The sequence below is a fragment of the Eublepharis macularius genome, chromosome 2, assembly GCF_028583425.1.
Source record: "Eublepharis macularius isolate TG4126 chromosome 2, MPM_Emac_v1.0, whole genome shotgun sequence".
NCBI classification, from domain to species: domain Eukaryota; kingdom Metazoa; phylum Chordata; class Lepidosauria; order Squamata; family Eublepharidae; genus Eublepharis; species Eublepharis macularius.
The window spans coordinates 48,129,385-48,150,072 of NC_072791.1; the positions used below are offsets into that span (position 1 = coordinate 48,129,385).

The following is a 20,688-nucleotide window of genomic DNA, read 5'->3' on the forward strand; positions in this document are numbered from 1 at the left end:
GTCCATCTGAAAAAGAATTTCATTGCCCTTACAAGCCATGCACTTTTTAAAAGTTACAAGATCACACCCTTCTGTCACAGCTAACATTGAAGAGAATTTCTAAATATAATGCCTACAAACAATTTAAAAATTGCTTCTTTATGATAGTGACAAAGCCAATGAATTTTACTTTTGAGTCCTGCTGTTAGGCCATGTTTCCCTGTGCCTTGTAGTTTTGTTTCCACAATCAGGAGTGAATTAAGTAAGGATGGAACAATGTTATTGGCAAACACGTGGTCCTCCTGACCCTGCATTTGCTAAGAGAAGAGCAATATGGTAGTGATGCAGGTCAGTGGGTGGGGTGTGTGCACTGAGGAAATTTCTGTTTCAGTTTCTGTTCCAGGGGGTTCTGGAATAATTCCATTCCTTTACTGGCTTGTTCTAGCTGGGGCAGTGCCAGCTCAGATCTGATCCATTTGTTTCTTTCACTTCAGCCTGTAGTGCATGTGTTGGCTGCACATGTGCAAACACACTGTTCTTCTCAAGGGGTGGGTAGGGAAACAAGGCTCTGGGGCAGCTGTTTTTGCACACAACAGCACCCAAATTGCACAGAACACAGTCCTTCCTCTAAACCATTGGCCCACTGAGTTTGACAGCATGCAACAATGGGGTTTCATGATTATGGACCCCGAAGAATACTTGGGGAAGGCGAGTTTCAAGGCAAGTGTTGCAAGGACAGCTGTTCATACACACACACACAGTTCTTTTCAAGGGGAGGAGTTGGGGAAATGAGGCTCTGTTCATGCATTGCCCCAAAACCTATCAATTCAATGAGTTTCTCCTCAAGCACATAAAAACTCACACAACAATGAACCCCAAAGAAGGCGAGTGTTGTAACAGCTGAGAGCACAAAATGGCAGGGAAATTACTGGTGCCAGCACAGCACACTAGCACAGAGCAGAAGCAGGAAAGAGCTCCATTTCCATCCAGCACTGTAAAACAAGATTTAAAAAATTGCTTCTTTATGATAGTGACCAGGGGCGGAGCAAGGGTTTACCTCGCTCGCGGCCGGCCGGGTGCCCCCACGAGCGCGCGCGCATGCGCGCGCACGCGCACCGGCCTGCGTGATGACGTCACTCGTGACGTTATCATAGGAGCGCACGCACCGCCGCCGGCCCGATTGCTGCAGCGGGCGGCCTCCAAGCTCTCCTGCTCAGTTGCGTGCGCCGCCACAGATGCCTGCCCGTGGTGGCTGCGCCTGGCCAGGGGCTTGTGCTGGCGGCAGCAGCGGCGCGGGGTGGGAGGGATAAGAGGCTGGTGCTTTGTGGCGCGCGCTCCCGCCCGCCGAGCCTCCTCCAGCGCTCCCTCCGGCACCCCGCGCCTGCGGCCACCGCCTACCTGGCCTCTATAGGCCCGCCGCCCCTGATAGTGACAAAGCCAATGAATTTTACCTTTGAGTCTTGCTGTTAGGCCATGTTTCCCTGTGCCTTGTAGTTTTGTTTCCACAATCAGGAGTGAATTAACTCTAATGTGCTTTGCAGCAGCCGGCCCCAAGATAAACCTACCTGCCACCAGCCTGTCCTTATCCTGCACATACAAATGAATAGAAAGGGATTGTGATGGCGATGCTGGTGCCAATGGCACCATGCCGTCTGCTGCTTCCCTCCCCAGCACAAAGCAAACCTTTTGCAATTTGATCCCAACAAGCCACTCAATGCCAATGCCATTGCCCAGGAAGTACTGAGGAAAAATGCACTCATGCATGCCACGTACAACTCCTTCCTGCCAACAGAGTTAACACTAAGGGCTCAGTCTCCTCCTTTGGATCTAATTAGTTGCATGATGAGTACAGACAGACTTGCTGTTATGGAAAACAAGATGCTGCCAGACTGCCCACCCCACTGCCTGGCCTGCCTGCACATCCTCTGTGTGGTAAGAACTGAAATGAACGACACAAACTTTTCAGCAGTGGGAGGTTAGTTACAGCCTCATTTCCTGAATTTGTTCCACCATTCTGAAAGCTGCTTTAACAAGTTGAACCAGCAATTTCTCTGTGTATTTTTGGCACCCCTAATGCAGGACACACAAAGGGAGGATTGGCGAGAGGAAGATGTGTTTAAGATACGCTTAAGATGTGCTTCTCAAGGCAGCTGATTCTCTTCTGCATGTGTTCCCCTGGAGACTACTGTCCCCTTAAGATGAACTAGGTTTTGAAGCTCATCTCTCTCTTTCTGGCTGATTCCGCACACATTGGATAATGCACTTTCAATGCACTTTATCAATCGTTTGAGGTGGATTTTTTGTTCCACACACAAAAAAATCCGTTCGACATGATCTATAAAGAGGATTGGAAGTGCATTATCCATCGTGTGCAGAATCACTCTCTGTCTCTTTCTGTCTCTCTCTCTCTCTGTATGTACAGGTATTAAAAATAGCTGGGAGGCATTTGCCAGGGAAAAAACAGTGGGTAGAGGTTAATGTTTCCTTTCCCTGCATGTGCCCTCATTGTTTCCTTTATGATGTTTATTTTCATCTTAACCAACCTCATTAATAGAAAAAAAACCCAGCTAGTAATAAAAAGTACCTTCTTGTCTATGATATGAAGGACAGCCTTTCTTCCTCCTTTCTTTTTGAAAACATGACATGTCAAAATGTGCATTTTAATGTATATTTTGTATATATTAAATTAGAGAGTTAATGAAAACACACTGATAAATGAACAGAATGACTCAGACTCGCTTCTTTTTCTACATCCTAAAGCGAAGATACATCAAAAGGCATCATAAGTGGACAATGATTTTTAAATAATGAAGTACATGGAACACACTTTGCATCTCTTTACCCTTTTCCTTGCTCCATTTGAGTTGTGCTATATCAGGTTGCATTGGGTAAGATTCTTTCATACAACGAGAATAAATTGAGACACACCACATTGTGTCCCACAGCACACAGCAGGTAAACAAAGACCTCTCTTCTTTAGGGCAAAACAGAAAAAGATAATACCTTCCCCGCCTCTAGCCTCCCACCCTAAACACATTTGATGGTTCTTTTGTGGAGCAGGTAGTCTGAAGCAAAAAAAATGAGAATGTCAACTGCACATACCTTTTCTAAGTGCTAGGAAAAATACTTATGCAGCCAGCAGCTCTCATTAATATAATATTAAATAAATGGTATAGTGTGAAAGGAACCACATTGACAGGCATAAAACTTGGCTTAGTTTCTGTCTGTGCACATTTTCTTTATTTATAATTCTTCTAAATCATATGACATAGGCCTGCAGGTAAGATAATATGGGAGAGGTAAACAATTTACTCAAAATACTGACTTTAAATGCTTTATTCAAAGCATACTCTCGCTATTTCATGTACATTATGTATGTATGTATGTATGTATGTATGTATGTATGTATGTATGTATGTATGTATGTATGTCATTTATAGTTCACCTTTCTCTCTGAGACTCAAAGTGGATTACACAGAGTGAGATTAGTACAGTCAATATCAGGAATATTTCCATAAACAATGCCATAGGGTAAACAGATACAAGTTCACAAAGACATAGCATTAGTAAGAATCCAATACAACATAGTGGTTAGGTCTACAGTTCCTAACATGCCAAATCTATGTTCCAAAATGAAAAGCACAGGTTGCAGTAAGAACAAGTGTAGGACAATAAAAGGGAAGATTTTTCTTGCTGGTACATTTGAAAATTCTGAGTTGGATCCAAATTAAGTTAGCAATTTCCATCGATTCCCCTTTTCCAAAGCAGACTCCACTCACATTGTTCCTCAGAGTACCCTATCCTCAGAAGAAGCATTTCATGGAGGTTAAGGTGCTTCCGGGAAGGGGAAGACAGGAACATTTCATTCTGTTAACGGAAAATTTAGTCTGGCACAAACTATAGATTCTTATTCATAATGCTTTGCTTATTGAGATAATGTTTATGAGCAGAGCTGTGTGAATTATGTGGCAAAGATAAAAGAAATCCATTAAAAAATTCAAAATTCTGCACCGAGAAGTATCTTTGTAATATCTGACCCTAGTTGAGCCTTTTCCTACTGTAATATTTTGGGATTTTGAAGGAGGGGCTTGCTTTTGTAATTGTTGGGATAGTAGAAAGGAAGAGCAGACCAGAGTTAAGTTGTAAAAAGAATTACTAAAAGTTTAGAAGCAGGCACTAGAGCCCAAAGGAATGCTAGGAAGTCTGAAAAGACTTTTTACCCTTTAGCCATCATAACCTCTGCCAAGATTCTCAAGATTCCAAGTTCTGCTTCAGGTTCTTATTCCTCCTACACTGTTATGAAAAGTACTTACAAATCAGTCATGCAGATCCTTGTAATATGAACAGCGAATACGAAAATGTCTCCCAAGAACGTCTAAAACATCATTAGGGACTAGTGTAATTAAGGTCATAATAGGAAGAACTATGAAATTGCATAGTTATGTATCAAACTGTATAAACATTGCTACTTTCTGACTTTGGCTGCTCTACTTCTGAAAATTCATTCATGAAAAGGCCATGAAGCAATAAATGATAAAGTAAATACATATCTTGATATTTTAAGTCACCTGTGCTTTACCTGAAGTTTGTTAAGCTTTCTGTAAAGTACTTACTACATGTTAAGTATCCTAGAAATAATATAGTCATCATTATTTTGATCCTATGTAAGTTTCCTATCTTCCCCTCACTAAATGGTTATTAAATGCTGCTGGTGATAGGAAACACAGCTGGGGGACCCACAAGGACTTGAGGGGGCATCTCATTTTCTCCTCTCCCTTCCCTACCCCCCATAGCCTCTTCCCCCTTTCCTATTTCCTTGTCTCTTTCCCACCACCTTTGTCTGCCCTCGTCGTCACCTTTTCCCATTGCACCCCAGGCAGCCTTTCCCATATGGCCCAGATGCATGGTGTGTGTGTGTGTGGGGGGGGGGAACCTGCAAGGACTTTTGTGAGGTACTTCACTTTTCCCTATATCCCTTTACCTGACACTATTTTCTCTTTCCCATCTCCTAGCATCCTCCATATGTTAACATTTCCCTATGTTCTCCTCTCCTTCAAACCGTTAACTAACATAAGGTTGCCAGCTCCATGTTGGAAAATTCCTGGAGATTTTGGAGGTGAAGCCTGGAGAGGGTGGGGTTTGAGAATGGGAGGGGAGGGACCTCAGTGGGGTATAATGCCATTGAGTCCATCATCCAAAGCAGCCATTTTCTCCAAGAGCAGTGGTCTCTGTGGCTTGGATATCAGCTGTAATTCTGGGAGATCTCCAGCCACCACCTGCAGGTTGGCAACAGGTAAAGATGGGACAGATGATCTGCCCTCATCTTCACCTATGTTTATTAATTTAATTTACATACTGTCTTTTTCCATAATGGGGACCAAAAGCAGCTTACATCATTCTTCTTGCCTCCATATTATCCTCACAACAACCCTGAGATAGATCAAGATGGGTAGCCTTGTTAGCCTGTCTGTAGCAGTAGAAAAGAGCAAGAGTCCAGTAGCACCTGAAAGACTAACAAAATTTGTGGTAGGGTATGCATTTTTGTGAGTCACCGCTCACAGTATCAGAAACAGTGAGCTGTGACTCATGAATGCTCGTGCCCTACCACAAATTTTGTTAGTCTTATAGATGCCACTGGACTCTTGCTCTTTTCTAGAATCCTGAGAGGTAGGTTAGGCAGAGTGTCTGACTGGATCAATGTCACGCAGTGAGCTTTCACAGTAGAGTAGTGATTTGAACCTGGATGTCTCAGATCATTCTCTGAAATTCTAACCTCTATACTATACTGGCTTTTGCTGGGGGGAGGGGGGGGGCTGCTGTTGAACAGCAGCAAGCAATAAGGCCTGGGTAAGTCATGCATGTCATGTGGTATCAAGCCACCTAGTGGTTAATGGAGGACCTAGCACCCAGGGCCCCCATGAAGACCTGGTCCCCTCAAAGGCCAAAACAGCCCTGGAAAAGGCCCTGCCCCTCCCCAACCTTTTCCTGACAGAAACCACATCTGGAATACTGACTTGTTACTTGGTTGCCTAGCAATAGCCACCGAGGGCATCTGGTTAAAGCTACAGGGGCTCCTTTAATCATTTTGTGTTTTTTTTTAACCCCCCCCCCCCGGCATGTATTTTTTTAGATTTCAGATTTTTCTGCAAACCTGGAGCATTTTTCAGGTGCGTAGGAAGATCAGTCTTGTCCATTCATGGCTCCAGTCTCCAGATTTAAGTATCCTCAGATCAGGGCCACTTTGCTATTAGTATATAAGATGATGGAAGGCCCAGGTGTCCAAGCTCAGAATGCTGTAAGTGCATTGATCTTATGTAAAAAATATAGTTGGACAAATCTACGATGAGATGAGCAGAACGGGTATTTTTCCAGGCTCTCTCCATTACACCATTTAGAAACTTCTGATCAAGCACTTCCTTTGCATTTTAAGAGAAATACATTAAACTGTACAGTGCATTCAGTCACCTAGTCAGTCATTGGTCCACACCATTGTCCACATTTAGAATTTTAATTTCCTCTTACATCCCTCAAAAGAGCCATTTCCTGGGTACCATCATACTCTTATAGTGGCCAAGATATGAATCCATGTTAGAGTTCGAAAAATTGGAAGGTCTCCTTTGAATTCTGGGGGAGACAACAAATGGATAGTAATCTGCATTGTGTGAGGAAAACACTTCTCTTTTTTATATTTTTCTGCACTATTTTGAACGTGAGACATTCATTCATGGTCCAATAAAAGCCACACATCTATAATAGCTAATAGGCTCTTATTAGAAAGATGTGCCAAAGGAGCACTTCCTCAAGTGGGCACACAGAATACCAATTCTGTTCTCATGAGTTTTGGCTTTACTGTATTTTTACTGCAAAATAATAAAATAGAGGAGACACAGCTGTCAATCATAAAAGCTAATTTGTTTATCAAACCTAAAGGCATAAAGCTGGCCACAGTCCATGAATAATGAAGCCTCTTATAGCCTGCACTTTATTTCCTTAATATAATTTTAATTTAACATTCTAGAATCCCCATCCGGCATACTTCTCAGTTCCAGGATATTTGCATTTGGGAACTGTTATCACATTACACTCTGGGGCATAGCTGAGTGCCAAAACCTGTTCCTCATCCCAGGACAGCTAGAAAATGGAAAAGAATTTAAACATGCACTAAGTTGAATATCCATAGTACTTCTTAACGTGGAAAGTTTTGGAAATCAGATAATTTTAAATCCATACTCTCAATTACTACCATAGAAGATGAAAGGGGCACATAGCCCAGAAAAATCACCAAGGACAGAAGAAACCAGGGGAGGCCAACTACACGATAATGAAAATACAAGACGTTCAAATACAATTAAATTTGAAGTGTATTGTATCAAGAGATCAATACTAGATAATTCTACATTATTAAGGATTAATTAAGAATAATGGCTTGGATCCTATGACATTGTTCTCCTGTGCTTCTCTCCGGCCTCTGCTTCTCTCTGCTGTGGCGTTCATTTAATCTGCTGCTAGCACTTCTATGTATGCAAGATCATTGCTCTTCAAGGAGTCCTTAGGTATAGGGAAGTGCTACGGACAGAGGAAGCAAGTACCATTGTGTTGGAAAACCCCAGCAGCAACCAAAGAGAAGTGCAGGGGGACCAGTGTCACAGGATCCAAGTCAATATGAACAATGAGGAACTTGGATTTTTAAAAAAAGCTGCATTAGGTTACTGCATACTGCTGTTTACAGTGTTGTCCTAAGCAGAGCATAAGTCAATGGGCTTAAAACGGTGCAACTTTGCTTAGGATGGCACTGTTAGTAATATCTTCTTGATGCCTGTTCGATGTAATGGTACCTTTTATGTTTTCATTACACAACGGAATGGATTATCCTAATACTTGTACAACCTTTGCACATTATCCAGGTTTTTATGATTTGCATTAATCATCACCTAGGGAGCACAGCGGTTAGAAAATTAGAATAGTTAAACTGGCAAGACTGTAACTTCTAACTGTTATGCAAAGTTTTGTTTCAGGAATGATTTTCAGGTATTGAATCAGGATAAATGGCAACTTCTCCTGAGTCACACAGTACAAAGAAAGAACTTGCCTGTCTTCATTCTTAGCCAACATTTTCTTGGCTCATGGGACTAAACTAGATTCTTTTTTCTTTCTTCCCCACCCTCACCTTTCCCTTTCTCATTAAATAGGTATTTATTATTTTAGAAGCCTCATTTTAAGAAGAAAAATCAAATTAATATGAAATGGTCCCAGGATAAAATCATGCTCTGTGGTCACTCTCACAGAAATACCTTTGGGTTTGTGCGCTGCCGCTGCTGGCGTGTGCTCCCAGCCAGGCACAGCGGGTGGCTGGGGAGGTGCGCGTGTGTCCTCCCAGCCCTCCTGCTCCATTGCTCTGCGCGCCACCCTGGAAGCCTGCCACGCCTGGCCCATGGCTGCTGCTCTCAGCCGGGGGTGCGTGCTGGCAGCAGTGGCAGTGCGGGAGGGCAGGGAGGCTGCAGTAGCTGTGGACCAGGCGTGGCAGGTGGTCAGGGTGGCGCGTGGGTGGCTTCCCATCCTTCCTGCTCAGTCGCCCATGAGCTGCTGCCGCCAGCTCCACAGTGTGCGCCCTCACCTCTGGCGCCCACTCTGGTACCTCAGCGCTGGAGGTGGTTGCCGGACCTGCCTCAATGGAAGCGCCTGCCCTGGGTTTGTGTGATGTGACAGTTGCAAAGTTCATGTACGTGCATTTTTCAGCCCCTGGACCTTTATAGCACATCACTAGGGCCAAAACCTTTGTCATAATTTCTCTGTATTTTGAAAGAATTAGTAATAAAAACAACTCCAAGCACATGCACTTCAGCTCTGGTGCAGTGTGATGTATTTTGCACTTGAAGTATACTACCTCTTCTGACACAACCTCAGGGGTTTAGGAACCATAGTAGTACATTTCTTTCCCAACCTCTCTGGCATTATCAGAATTCCCAGGTCACTTGGGCAGAATTCATAGACTTCCTGTACTGCTCTTCCTACACTAAGGGTTGATTGATACTTTATTGTCTACACAGGTTGAGTCTGGGATATCCCATGTCTGGGATATCTGGGATATCTGTTGAGTCTGGGATATCCCTAAGAGAGAGAAGCAGGTTCCCCTCAGTTCCTGCTTGTGCTGAGCCCAATTCAGATCAGGATGCAGTGTATGAGGAGGAAGGGCATTAGCCTACTCCAGGATATAACTGGGTTTCCCCAGGAAGATGAAGGGTGATCTCAGGACCATTACAGGCTGGGAAAACCATGCAGAAGTGATTGCTGAAAGCCTTTTCTTAATTGGGCACCACACCTGCAGAAACTGAGGGAAATTCGCAACTTACATCTGACTGAAAGAGAGAGTGTAGAACTCAGACCCAAACTGTGTAGGCTGTGACACATAAATTGGCCTTTGAAGAAGAAATAATCTTTAAAAAGGTATAAGATAGAAAGAAAACTAATTGTAAAATAACTTGCAGTAAAAACAATCAAAAATAGCAGCAGAATTAACAAAACTAAGAAAACGCCCAAGTAAACAAATATGTCTTAATTTTGTGCTGAGATTTTAACAATGCCAAATATGAGAGGAGGGAGTTCCCCAACTGAAGTGCCACAGCAAGATGGTGTTCTCTTTAGTGGTCATCCACATTACCTCAGAAGGTGGGGATCATGTGGAGCAGGGCCTATGATGAAGATTTTAGGAGATGGGTAGGTTCATATGAAGGAAGGTGGCTCGTTAGATATCCTCCTCATCCCAGATTGTTTAGGGTTTGAAAGCCATTAACTAGGAACTTTTAGGGGAGGGAATATGGCTCACTGTAGAACATCTGCTTTGCTTGCAGAAGGTCCCAGTTTCAATTCCAGATATTTCCAGTTAAAAGGATCAGTCAGACCTCTACTCAAGACCCTGGAAGAGCTGCTGCCTATCAGAGTAGACAATGCTGACCATGGTCATGGTTTGACTCAGTATATAGCAGCTTCATGTAGTCACTTTAAAATGAGCCCAGAAGTGAATTCTAACACATTTTTTTAAGGGCAGGAGAAATGAATTCTCTATCATTTATTCCAATTTATTTTCAATGCCTTCAGTTCATGAGGTCACCAATAATGTTTAGTCCCCAGTCCTCTTCTGGCTTGCACATAAGTAATTATTATTCACTCCTGCAGCAGCTATTGTAAGAACACTTTACTTGAAGTAAACCCCATAATAGTTTGTACTTCTGAGTGGATCTGCTTCGATTTGCTCCCTTAGGGTACTTCTGCATTAAGGGCAAAATCTTCTACCCATACCATTGGGTGACCTGGCCGTTGGTGACAGGAATCCCACAGCAGAGCATCCCATGGTATTTTCCCTTGCAGTATAGAAGATCTCTTCCTATACACACAACAGGCATTTTGCTAGTTGAAAAGAATTGTCAGTTTTCACAGAGCAAGTAAAGCCTGTAGATTAAGCATTGGACTTAGATTTAAGTCCCATCCAACTCAGCCAAAGTTAATCCTGGGCAAGTCACTACCTCTAAGTCTGAGAAATAGCAGCGATAGAGATAGGTTTGGATTTCTTTTTTCTTATATAGATGGAAGAAGCTCTAATGCATATTCGGTAAAGGGCAAAATATTGATCTGATATATTAGAATCTTGAGGTATCTTTTTTTGTGCAGTTGTTATCTATAGGAAGCATAGACGCAATAAAAATACTTCCTCTACTGGATAATACACTGTCAGTAATATGATTAATTTTACCTGTAATAAACACGAAGGGTCTGGAGCTCTTCTTCTAGCTTTTGGTATTGTTGCACAGCAGCCTCTCTTTCTTGTTGCATAGCCAGCAATTTTTCCTATAAACAGATAGCTGGTTAAATTTTCTTTTCTTCCCCTTTTGTAGAACAACAGAAAATGTGCATCCTTTTATGAATACTACTGTTTAAATATCTAAAGTATTTTTAAGCTACAATCTTGCCGCTTTAATGCTAATAAGAAAGAATTTCTTTCAATAAATTATGATTCCATTGGTTCCAGAGAACTGCTTGGTTCCTCTTCTTGGTCTGGTCCAAACCCTCCCTTGATCTTCCCAGAATGGCTGATTCTGTAACCAACCCTGGGAGTCCAAAATCTGCATGAATAATATTTCCTCAGTTCCCAGTTTGAGTTACATGATAGCTCCTTACTTTTATTGTTCAAATGCTCATGAGACCTCTACTAAGTCTGAGGTGGGAATGCATTGAGAAAGCAGTATCAAAGATATTAATAGAAGCCTCTGAAGCACTGGCAGTTCCATTGGTACAGAAGGGGTCTGGGATGTCTTATGCTATGGCACCAACACTGAACACTTACTATTCAGTAACAAATTTCTATGCCAGGTGTATCAGTAGACAGGAGCAAGAATGTTGAGACTGCAGTGACCTATGCTGGAGGATGTGCTGCTGATAGAGAGACCACAAGATGTGGTGATGGCCATGGCTTGGATATCTTCAAAAGAGGATATATTTGGTTTGCACACCCCTAGACTTGGGTATGTGGGCATGTGAACTTCTGCCTCCATCCAAAAAGTTCTCCATATGGCCTAGCCTTTTTCCTGACACCTACTTTTTCAATTTTGGCATACGGTGAATATTTAGTCATGTGAATTCTCAGCTGATGTCTGATACAGCCAACAGGCCAAATCGCTCCTTCCCTGGACTGTTTCTGTTGCAGGTAACAGCATAGGTGGTGGCTAAAGCTCTTTCTCTATGCTGCCATGGTTCCAGCCAGAGCAGGAATACCACATGCGAGAAACAGAGGAGAACTCATAAGTAGCATTTGACTGGCCGGAGTCTCTGTTAATTCCATCTCATAGTAATCAACGCTGTAGGCTTTACTTCATATTAACCACAGGCAACAAGTACCTAAATCCCAGACTGGGATGTTTGTTGTTTTCTGCTTTACCAATGTTCTGCTTCCAATGTTCAATTATAGAGGAGATTAGCTACAAGCCTTATATCATTTTTTTCTTCTTTTGTGTTAAATTCACTTATGCTGATTCATAAACTAGGAGCAATTCTTGTGAAATAATACCAGGCCAGAAGGGGGGTAAGGGTGAAAAGAATCAGGACCCATGTCTCCTGACCTTTGTCCTAAAAGGATATCAGGTGTGATACCTCTCTAAGGAGTCTAGCTGCTAATCTCTTGGTGAGTGGGTGTGTCTGTAACAAACATTTCCTTCCAGTCTGCCATTTCAATTGCACTTCACAGCACACTGAAAATTGTCAAAGATGTTAATTATTGGCCTCTCAAACAATCCACCTTCTTTGGTTCCAGCAGGCTTTCCTCAATATTTAAGAAGGTTGTTTTACCAGCAGTACAGTATAATTACAGAAAATAGTTTGGTTTTGCTAACATTCTTAGGTTCTGTTGGTTTTATTTGTAAAGTCCTTTTAAAAATCTTGAGCAATAATACTCTTCACAGATTCCATAAGAGATTTTAAAGCAGCACCAGGTTCCAGATATAAATGGCTGAACCTATGACAGAGAGTTTAATTTCAGGAATTAAGGTTTGCTGTTTAAAGTATAGGAGTTTCAAAAGAACTCTTTGGCCACAGTTATGCTTTATAACAGGGTTGCATATTACCCTGCCCATACTTGTCTTGTGATCTTTCTGTCATCTGCTTCTTGTAGTGTTTCTGTATTGAGAAATGCATTCTGTTGGCAAAGCTACTTATGATAGTAAGTGGAAGCTCCATGTTTAATTCCATCTAGGACAACCCACATCCTGACTCCAAGGTGTTGTACATTTCTACAGCACACCACATCATTGGGTGCCACTGGCAGTATTCTAATTCTAGAACACCACACTGTACACAGCCCCTGTACTGCGGTAATTCCATTCTTTTCAGCAGTTTATACTTTCTGTCTCTTCTTGTAAGCAGGTGCAAATAATAGTAGCAATCCTTTTCAGTAACAGTCCCCCATAACCTCCTGAGAGGATGAGGAAGACTTCTAGTTCTAACAGTACTTTTAAAAAGAACATATAGGAGTTTTTGATAGCATTAATTTTTAAAAAATACTGTTCCCTCTGCAGACAGTATCCGACTTGCGACGTTAAGTACTATAAGTGTCACAGTAAGACATTGTGATAGACAGGACTGGTTCCAGCTTCCCCTCTCCTGAAAACCAATATGAGCAGGTGGAATGCTGGGCCAATGAGAGTTCGTGTCCATTGGAGAGAGGGAAGGCTTTTGGGAGCTGCTGAGGGAGAAGGGTTTTGGTTTTGCTGAGCAGAATCAGCAAAAATACTGCTGGCTAATTCCAAACCTGTTCTGTTACACTGAAACATAATCTGTTTAACTTCAATTTGTTTATTAGTTTAAAATCCATTCACTCCTATGTTCCATCTTGTAAATAAAGTTTAAGTTTGTTTTGTTTAACCCTGGCTGGCTTGAAATCATTGGCTGAGGGAAAAATATCCCACACACAGGCCTCAAACACTCTGGCCACATTAAATGGGCTTACTTTAAATGTTGGCAGTGTATACATAGGGAAAGTAACCTCTAAGTTCCTTTCCCCCCAATAGCATTGGGGTGTTGCTGGGTGAGGGGAGTTAAATACAGGGAATGGGCTGCCTGTCCAATGGAGCCTCTGGGAATAGGAGAGAGGTGACCCTGTAAAGATCTGGATCAGGGCTGTCTGCCTGCGATAGTGGAGGCTAGGCAGGTGGTATGTGGTGACCCAGCCTTTACTTGCCTGTGAGGCCCCAAACCCCAAAGGAGGTTTAGGGAGGGTGGCAGGATGGTGAAAGGCTTGAGAAAGGGTCATCACCATAGACATTTATTGTTTTTGTCTTCTTACTGTAGTCTAGTAAGTAATCACAGACGCCAGGATTCAGAAGATGTCACCCCATGTTATGCCACTAGAATCACCTTTAGAGCCTACATGGAAGGCCTTGTGCTCTTATTTCATCTTCTCCACCTGCCTCAGCTCTGCAATATATTCAGTTTTCAAATGATGCATTTATATAAGTCTAAAAGCCAAAATCTCAAAATTACAAAATCTTTACTTGGACATTACAGAAATGTATTTATTTATTTATTTATGGTCTGACTTTCTCACTGAGATTCAAGGATGATTACACGCTATAAGTCAATACAATCAACAGCTGGGACATTCAATAAAAACACAATAGGGTATGGACTGCAGACATTTGAAAAAAAACAAGCAGAAGTCTAATACATAGCTGAAACAATGCTGAAATAAGACATAAGCAAATTAACATGACACATTAAATAATTCAGAAACTACCCAGTAGGAGCATACTTTCAGCAGCAATCAGTACGCAGTAGTATAGTCTAAAAGTCCCCATCTTTTACCAAAGCCTCTCTCTGACCTTTTTCCATATAGCACAGCCCTATTACCTGTGTAAAAAGCCCTCCTGATTATTTATATTTTGCATAGTTTGCAGAAAGCCAGGAGAGCTTTCCTGACCATTCCATAAAACAAGGCAGTTTTTAACTTTGTATATGTTTCCCCTATTATAATAATAACAACATTCAATTTATATACCGCCCTTCAGGACAACTTAATGCCCTCTTAGAGCAGTTTACAAAGTATGCTATTATTATCCCTACGACAAAACACCCTGTGAGGTGGGTGGGGCTGAGAGAGCTCCTGGAAGCTGTGACTGACCCAAGGTCACCCAGCTGGCTTCAAGTAGAAGAGTGAGGAATCAAACCCGGTTCTCCAGATTGGATTCCCGTGCTCTTAACTACTACATCAAACTGGTTCTATTAGCCTAGCCTATCCTCTCTTAAGCTGATCAAGAGACTCAAGATCCAGATTTTGGGGACCTGGGATTCACAGACCTTCTTTTTCCTGGATCTGTTGCTTCCATCCATATGCTGATGTAGGAGGAGTGAAGAAGCAAGTGTCTATAGTGCCGTGTAGGAATATCTTCTTGCATTAATGCCGTGCCTTTGTACAGGGAAGAATATACCCATAGCATTTTCTATTTCATGTATTAAATGATCAGGAGTTTTGCAAGTGATCTAGCATTAATGAGGTAGATAAAGGAATTTTAAATGTGACTGTCATGTAGAAGAGTCCGCAGGGAAACATTTTATTTGATAGATTATTATAGAAAAGCTAAACAGCAGTGTTAATTTACCTGGGACAGCAGGGCTGGAAAGAATCTCAAGGATTATCCAGTTCAAACTCCTGCATTAAGAGATAGGAATCACTATACCTGAAAAATGCCCAAGCAATGTTTATCTATGGTCTTCTTTAAAAAAATCCACTGACAAGTTTCTATGACCTAATCTTTCAGTTAGAAACCTTCTTGAACATTTTAATCTAATCTATTTACAGCTCCACTGTCTCTTACCATACACTCATCAGCAACAATTGCTGTTCAGTGCCATTGTTCCCTGATGCTGCTTTGGTGATACTGTGTTTCATTGACTGTTGCTGTCTTTCCCTTTTCCTAGATTGGTCATATTGGTGATCCCAGGATCACGGTCATATTGCTGCATTCAACAAGAATTGACTATGTAATTACATCAGTAAGAACAACTGCACTGGGCAGGGGGTTGGACAAGATGGTCTGTATGGCCCCTTCCAACTCTATGATTCTATGAACTGAGAGTGAGGAAAATACTTCCTAAGTCACATACATTGATCAGCTGCAAACAGTGTATGGGATGAAATCATAATGCTGTGTAGCCAATCAGATTTGGTTAGGGGATAACATCACTGGAAGCAAGTGGAGTTAACTGAGAAGAGAGGGCATTATAAGTAACAGGCCAATATTTTCACAGGTCTCAAAAAACAAGGAAGATTTTTTTGGCCACTGTTAAAAATGTTCACCCCACCCCCCAAATTTCAGCTCTTTCTTCATATGCCGGTACTCATTTCCCTGCATGTTTTAGGACTCTTATGTGAGTATAAACTCACTCTGTGTACCTGTTAAAATTGTAACATTTGAAGTGGTTGTTCATCAGTACTGTGTACAAACAGACAACATTTGCACATAAAAGATGTATAGCTGTTTCAAACATTTAGAGTTTCACTGAAGTCCTTTTCAGACATTACATTCATGCGTACCAAGAATATGCACTCTCCATGATCCTATTACAGTTGTTTTGTATTGTGGACAGGTGCTATGTACATGTGTGTGTACAACTTTAGGATACGTGAATTGACTACAGTATTTTTCAGGCATCACATTCGCATAAGCTCAGGCTGTATCCATAGGGTAAATACATGCATTGTCCCTGTTCATGCAATATGGCAAACAAGAGTATTAGAACTATCAGTATTGCGCACTCTTGTTATGTGTAGTTGATAGGCTGCCAGTACTCATGATTGTCATGTCTAAAAAGGTATTGAGTGTATACTGCAAGCCTGTATTTATTTATTTTTATTTTAGAACATTTCTACCACACTGTCTCATAAAGCTCAGAATAGCTAACAACCTCAGATAGAAACACTTGACAAAATCCTCTGTAAAATCCCCCAAATCCAACAAAATCCAACAGACATCACCATATTATATACAGATGCTATCTTGCGCAATAATGCCCAGAAAACTCTACCAAAAGGCTGCATTAGAGAGCCAGTGTGGTGTAGTGGCTACGTGATGGACTAGGATCTGGGAGAACCTGGTCTGACCCCCTGCTCTGACATGAAAGTTTGCTGGATGCCCTTGGGCCAGCCACACACAATCATCAGCACTGCTGTGAGGAAAAATGGGAGAATGCTGTAAGCTGTTTTGGGTCCCCACTGAGGCGAAAGGTGGGGTATAAATGAAGTAAAATAAAAATAAAAAATAAATTAAAAGCCCAAAAGGGTTGCTGGTGGTATGGGTGAAAATGTCCATTCTTTTTCACTGAAACTGTATTTTCTTATGAGAGGGATTTCTGGGCACGTCTAAATATATTGCTCTGTCCTGGATAGCCCAGGTTAGCCCAATCTCATAAGATCTTGGAAGCTAAGCTGGGTCAGCCTTAACCAAGGAAGTAATTGGATGGGAGGCCACCAAAGAAAACTAGTGTTGTTATGCAAAGGAAGGCAATGGCAAACCACCTCTGTTAGTCTCTTACCTTGAAAACCCCAGCAGGGGTCACCATAAGTTGGCTGTGACTTGACAGCACTACACACACACTATGTGTGCCAGAGCACCTCATATTGCAAAAACAGATCTGTAGGTGGTTTATCTAATGGCACCTGGTGAATTTTATGTCTGAGGGAAAATTTGAATCCAGAGATTTTTTAGGTCATAATTATTTAATTAGTCTCAAAATTAAAAAGAAAACTGCTTCAGTCTTAAGAGGAAATTCTGTCAGCCGGTTCCGTTGCTTTTTGTTAATGGAAGAGCTGTCAGTGGAGGAGATTTTCACTGATTTCCCCACCCCACCTCCCACAGAACACCCAGCTATGTTCATGGACAGTGTTTGCAGATGTTCATGGACAGTGTTTGCAGATGGGTGGGAGGTTAGGGTTGCCCACCTCCAAGGAATTACAACAGATCTCCAGATGATAGGCATCAGTTCCCCTGGAGAAAATGGCTACTTCAGTGGGTAGACTCTGTAGCATTATACCATAATGAGCTCTTGCCCCTCCCCAAACCCTGCCCCCTCCAGCCTATACCCCCAAATGCCAAACATTTTCCAACTTGGAGTGTGTGTTTGTGGAGGAGTTCTGTTCTGTAACTAAAGCTGTAGCACAGCATTTTAGATACAACCCCTACTCTTTTGAAATGCTTTTCAGTTACTCAAGGGAGAAGACAAACATATGACAGTGTAGATCCCTATATAAATCCTTTCCATATTGTTTTTTTTTAAATTTTGGGAATGATTTTCATTGCCATGACTCCAGGATCAAATCCACATTCACCTATTACCCGCATGTTTATCAGATATCTTCCGTTTGCCTCCAATCCGCTATTTTTTCCTCTTCGTTCACATTCCTGCTTCCAATCCGTCTTTCTCGCACATCCCTCCGGTCACACGGCCGCTCGAAAACCGCTTTTTTGGGCGGGAACTTTTTTCTCCGCCCATTTTTTAAAAAAATTTTGAGTGCACTTTTCTGTTATTTCGATCTTGCCTTATAAAGAAACATCATTGAAGATAATGATGCCTCTCTTTTCCCCACTGACAGCACTGATGGCTCTCTCCCATTTCTTTTTTGGAAATTTGGAAGCATGTGGGAAGCTTCAGTGCCTGAATTTTACTGAAGTTTCACTTCCTTGGAGTGTCATTATTTCGATATTTCATAATTTTGATATTACAGTAATATAAAATAAAAAAATAAAAAACAGTTAAAAAGGAAGTTTCGCGAGTCCGTTCTGAGGATGGATTCACCCCAAAATGATTTTTCAAACTACCAGATTTGATTCAGAAACAGCATAATCAATAAATCCAATGCTATGAAGTCAAAAACAGTCTTTTGCAGACTACGGAGCACTTGCAAGTTGAATCAGCCAATAGGAACTCTCGGCACGGCTGGAGAGACAGGAAGGGGGGTGGTTTTTTAAAAAAACCGCTTAAATAGTGCATTGGCCCGTTCACGGCCACCGTGAAACTCCCATTGAAAACCTGTGACCACATATTCGGGAGAAATGCGAATGAAATGTGTCTGTTTAATGAGGTAATGTGACCGGCACTCGGGATTGCGTGGGGAATGAGGGGAACATGCGACTTAGAATGAGTAATGTGGATTTGCCCCAGGTTTACAAGTGGCAAAGGAGTCCTTTGATACAGCTTTCATTATAATGTGTATTTACACGTGCTGTCCCAAACAATTCAATAAACTGTCTGTCCAACATAACGTTTTGTAGGAAATGTTTATATTCAGACAGAAGCCAATTGTATGCTTTTGTTTTCTCTGGAAGAGCATGATAGATTACCAAGTCATTCCAACCCTTCCACTTACAAAGATCAGTTGCAAAAAACTGGCATTGTGTTCCTCTGCTCCCTAGCCAGCAACTGAATTTTGTGAGGCAAGTAGGCTAATCCATAACAAAATCCAAAAATTAAAAGCCAAGTAATAAGGAAAGAGCAACCAATGTGCAAGGTTTTGATTTTTTCAGAAGTCTTCATCAGACTGTTAAAACGTGGGTGTATGCATGAGGGGATCTTTCAGAACCTGATCTTAAGGCCTGTTTGTCAACATCCTGTGTAGAATGCTGTGCTGGCTTAAACAGGTGGCTGAAGACCTCCTGGAATTTCAACTGATCTCTACATTGCAGAGATCAGTTCCCCTGAAGAAAATGGCTGCTTTGGAGGATGAACTTTATGACGTTATACCCCATATTATACCCTATTATACTTCATTTTTTTTAAAAAAATTGAGAGGTGGTGAAATTCTGACCTAGTGAGGAATCTTTTATCTGAATTGGATGCATGTGGGATAAGGAGACAGAAAAATTGGAGGGAAGATGCTACAGGTGGCTGAGGGAGAGGAGGAACTCCTGCCACTCCGCTGAATGGTGGAAAGAAAGGCAGGCAGGCAGAGCAGGGGGGGAGGGGGGAAGGCCATAGGCAAGAGAGCGAGCAAGCTAGCTTTCCCCCCCACACAGACAGGCTAGTTAATGAAGGAGGGGAACGATGGGATTCCTGTTGAAGTTGCCACCCCTCCTTGCCACTGCCAAGACAACATTGTAGGTGGGCAGGGCGGAGGAGGAGTCCTTTTCCAGGCTCCACCCCAAGATCTCCACGAAATTCCCAACCTGGAGTTGACAACTCTAAACAGGTACAGGGTGTGTCTGGCCATTATTAGGTTACTCACATGTAGGGATCACATTCCTTCAGTGGTGGCAGGGGATCCTCCACTCCCACCTTTCACCCCCCACCACTGCTTACTTGGCTGGTGGAGAATGAGCCTCCTGGGCACACTCACAGGGCCGGCGCAATGACGTCACTGATGTCATTGCGCCATCCCAAGAGCACTCCCGTGCTTCACAGAAGGGGGGCCTGGTGTGTACCTTATTCTTGTTCCCAGCATGCTTCTCACACACATGCTTTGTGCACACACTCCCCCACCTTGTGTGATGACATCACTTCCTGGAAATGACATAATCACAATGGGGCCACACATGTGCAAAGTGTGTGTGCAAGGAGCATGCTGGAAACAAGGATAAGGTAAGTGCTGGGTCCCCCCCCTTGTGAAGAATGGGAGTGCTTTTGAGACGGCATAACGATGTCAGTGATGTTGTTGCACCAGCCCCCGGACTGTGCCCAGGAGGCCCATTCCCTACCTTTCCCCCTGCCAGGTAGGTAAGCCAGTGGGACCTGGCAACTCTACTCCCATGGCACGCTGAGAATAAGAAGCAAAAAAGGCAATCAATTAAAATATAACTAAGAGTTGATCAAATGCGTCTCTGATGCTAAACAGAATACACAAGTCCTTTAAAAGGCTGAGAGCAAAAGGAAAACACAGTAGAGTTCATATTAACAAAACCAAAGATTATTTGGTTATTAATTATTGAACTAATGATGTGTACCACTGGGGTGGGGAACCTTTTTTCTGCCAAGGGCCAATTGGGATATTTATAATATCATTTGCGGGCCATACAAAATTATCAACTTAAAAATTAGCCTGCTATATTTTGTCAAACATTTAATTAACTCACCCCTAATGTAATGGCTGGAACTGCTTCTCTTTGGTCATTTTCTCTTCACAGTGGCAAAAACCAGAGTGTCTGCTAGAAGCTACTTTGAGGGGCTACAAATTGACCT

At 42.3% G+C, this 20,688-nt stretch overlaps 1 protein-coding gene across 1 annotated transcript in view; it reads right to left on the reverse strand.

Annotated features, from left to right (window-relative positions):
• MIPOL1 (mirror-image polydactyly 1) overlaps positions 1 to 20,688 on the reverse strand; it is a 270,727-nt gene that overhangs the window by 80,481 nt on the left and 169,558 nt on the right. The window contains exon 9 of the mRNA XM_054972227.1: positions 10,727 to 10,821. Coding sequence (XP_054828202.1) covers positions 10,727 to 10,821 — 95 coding nt within the window. The remainder of the gene's footprint in view (positions 1 to 10,726; positions 10,822 to 20,688) is intronic.